The sequence below is a fragment of the Juglans microcarpa x Juglans regia genome, chromosome 1D (genome assembly GCF_004785595.1).
Source record: "Juglans microcarpa x Juglans regia isolate MS1-56 chromosome 1D, Jm3101_v1.0, whole genome shotgun sequence".
Lineage (NCBI taxonomy): Eukaryota > Viridiplantae > Streptophyta > Magnoliopsida > Fagales > Juglandaceae > Juglans > Juglans microcarpa x Juglans regia.
In genome coordinates this window covers 35,792,752-35,796,400 of record NC_054594.1, presented here as the reverse complement: position 1 = coordinate 35,796,400, position 3,649 = coordinate 35,792,752, and the positions used below count along the sequence as shown (strand labels likewise).

At 33.7% G+C, this 3,649-nt stretch overlaps 1 protein-coding gene across 1 annotated transcript; it reads right to left on the bottom strand.

Annotated features, from left to right (window-relative positions):
- Nucleotides 1-279: 279 nt before the first annotated feature.
- On the bottom strand, nucleotides 280-1,534 carry LOC121266842 (endochitinase EP3-like). Its single transcript, XM_041170682.1, has 2 exons — nucleotides 1,030-1,534; nucleotides 280-912 (listed from the first exon to the last, which is right to left on the bottom strand). The coding sequence occupies exons 1-2, from the start codon at nucleotides 1,460-1,462 to the stop codon at nucleotides 506-508; spliced, it is 840 nt and encodes a 279-aa protein (XP_041026616.1). The 5' UTR covers nucleotides 1,463-1,534; the 3' UTR covers nucleotides 280-505.
- Nucleotides 1,535-3,649: the final 2,115 nt, after the last annotated feature.

Sequence of the window (3,649 nt, the reverse complement as noted above, 5' to 3'; positions counted from 1 at the left end):
TATATATATATATTACGGAATTCGTTATATATACACACATGCACTCATAAACACTAACACATATACATGTCTATCTTTTTCTTTTTGACGAGATTATTATCCTAATAAAATCGTGCAACAATGGGCCGAGAAACCTAATAACGTGCCAACTAGCTAAACCCAAAATTTAGAGGTTTGGCTGAGGGCTTTAGAGCTATTCCACGCATAGAGCTAAAAAGGAGATAATTCAATTCTATCATGGCGATCGAGAAATGAGAAGTCCAGACTGAAAGCATAGTATAATTAATAATACTGATCTATTTCTTTTATTTATCAAGCCATTGAATGCCCAATAAACAGGCCATACAACAAGAGATCATATTAATTAATCTCTTTCACCCTTAATTAATTTTTAAGACTAGGATGCGACTTGATTAATCCCGATCGAACTCTGCCAACTTTTACTAATATGTTGGCATTAATATTATCTTTATTTATTGTTTTAATAAGCTCATGATCGATACACCTAACAACTTTGATTATCACCAGGAGCAACGCCGAGTTGGCTGCAAAATTGAGTGTAGTACTTGATACGAGATTGGACTGCACCGGAGTTTCCACCGTTGCATTCAATTGCACCATTGATGGCTCGAATTGTTGCACCAAACCCTTGGCCTATAACTTGGTGAACATTGGTCATCCAAAACCACAAGGCCGTCTTGAATGAAATAGTGGGATCTGTGGCCACAGTTTCAGGAGAGTTTAATCCGTCGAATTTGATGCTATTTCCGGCTGCTCCGTAGTTGTAATTCCAAGTTAATTGAAGTGGTCCACGGCCAAAGTATTTTTTGTTTGGATTGCATGGATATTGTGTGTTGCTTTCATCACAGTAGTCCTTCGAGGCACCGTCTATCTCTTCTATGTAGCACAAAGCTGCCCACAAATACATAAACTTGCTTGATCAATATTTATAAGGTAATTTAACTTGAATTTTTTGGTGCATCAGGTTGTATATGTATAGGTTAGAGTACTGGAATTATAAGATCTTACATCCTGTCTCATGCGCGACATTGGCGAAGAAAGCTGCAATCTCACGCTTGGAATCATCAGCAGAACCAGTCTTGCCGAATTGATTAAACGAATTAACAGCATCAAGAAATGCAGCTCTTGTGTAGAAGCTCTTTCCTGGGCAATTTCCACTGGCCTGATTAAGTATCCCATTGAAGAAAGCTTCTGTCACAATATCGGCCACTGAAGCACCATTAGTACTAGGGGTCGTAGGCGATGAAGTACAAGGGCCTTCTTTGCACCCGGGGCCGCAGTATTCATTGCCAGTGCCACAATAGCCGAACTGGCTGCAGCATAGATTCGGTGCACAACCACAGTTTTGACCCTTCACATTGCCGGGCACAACTCCTGCTAAGAGTATTCCGACTAGAATAATCTGGGTTAGAAGGTTTTTTGTGATGCCAAGTGAAACCATCTTGGGAATTAGATCTTGTAAAGGAAGAAGGTGGAAACCAGAAGAGATGGTGTGTGATGAAAAGCAAAGCCAAGCATGCATCCGATATTTATAGTGCAACATATCTAAGGTGGGAGATTTCTGGAGCTAGCAGCTTGCTTAATTTTCAATTTCAATTTCATAATTCCTGGAAGGCGTGTGTGACACGGATGTTGTTGTTGGAATTTTTGACTCGTTAGTAGAAAAACTAGTTATCGTTACGTTCTTCATCGAATTAAGTCCGAGACAGCAACCTCAATGGTTAATTTGGTCTGTCTATTGCGCGCTTGTCGTGGGTGCATGCTGTTTTGTAGCTATGTCCCAGTACTTTCCTATTGCTTATAATCATGTGGGAGGTATCGAACATGGATCGAGGCACGGATATTCTTTCAAGATGTAGGCCGATATATACCCTGAAATGTTTAAGTTGATGGGATATAGCTTAGTATTTTCCCATAATGAATTTACACGATGGTGATGATGCTCGTAATGGAATTTGAGTTTTGAACGGGTTGCATGAGGAGTTTTAAACTGGCACGGTAGTCACCCCCATCCAGGCCGGCTCAAGGGTAAGGTCACCATTGCCTAAGGCCCCACCTGCAACTAAATTGAGTAGTTTATATTGAGAGATAAATTGAGTTGATTTGTAAATAATAGAATAAAATATTATTTTTTAATATTATTATTGTTTTGAAATTTAAACAAATTGAATTGTTTATTATATTTTATATGAGAATTTGAGAAAGTTATAATGATGAGATGAGATAAGTTGAAATGAGTTTCCAATCCAAACCACTCTATTTAATACTTGTGGAAAAAAATATAAGAAACATATCATTAAAGAAAAATTTAAATAATTTATATATTTTTCAAGATTTACAAGTCCATGAAACTAAAATTAATATTTAATGGAATGAATCATTTATTTTTTTAAAATATTTTTCGAAAATATTGTGAGAAAAAAAATTTACAACGATGGCTCATTTTATAAAATTGTTGTATTAAATATAAACTAAAAAACTTCTATTTAAATATTTTAAATAATGTCTCGTTTTATTAAAAAAATTTTAAAAAATTAATATAATAATTAATATTTTATTATATTATAATTAAAAGTGACTCGCTTGAATACTCAATCTCTATTGAGCCCATGCCCTATCAACGCCTGAATCGGCTGGTTGTCTCGAAAGTTAGATAATGTACATCTATAGTAGGCCGCCATGCACATCAGATGCATTTAATCTAGCACTGGCAGCCATATATATAATTAAACCCCCGTAAATGGCGCGGGAAGAACTCCGTGTCAACAACGTAACCCCCCAAAAAATCACCCAAAAAAAAAAAAAAAAAAAATCTAAAAACACCCTCTAATCAGTGCAAGAATATCGAAGACCCACTACGATAAACTTGGATAATTATAAATCCTAATTCCCGGGGTGAGACCACATGCATATGGTATGGAACCTACGTTAATCTTTGTTGTTATTATATAGATCCATCTCTCTGAATTTTACAGTAGAATTTGAATTGAGAATTGTAGAAGATCTTGATCTAAAGTTTTAATATTTGGACAGCTTCAAGCTAATTACAAGAGCTTAAATTCTTGTTTGAACTCGAGGACCTTATGTGGAAGAGAAATATATAGACATAAAATTTTACAATATTTCTTCCTATATCTTAAAAGCATGTATAACGTGAACAATAATAAACAGTGATTACTGTTTACGTTAAAGTCATGTAATGAATAGTTATTACTGTTTACGTTAAAAGTCAAAAGTATTGAACAGTTGTTACTGTTCACATTAAAAGTCAAAAATATTGAATAGTGATTACTGTTCACGAATCACTATTTACGTTAAAAGCCAACAGTAATAAACAATGATTGAAAAAATTAAGATTTGAGACTTTAAATCTCAACTATTCATCTTGAATCTCCAAAATTGATCCAACAGTAAATGTTAAAACATTAAAAGTAAACAAATTTAAAATAGATAATTAAAATATAAATTCAACTTTAATTTATAAAATATTAGTCTTTTATCATTAAATAAAAAATAGAGTTTTGTTAAATATTTTTAAGAGAATAAAATCATATAAATAATTAGAGTTTTTAATATAATTTAAATCTCATAATATTCTTAATTAACTAAAATCATTTAGATAAAATGA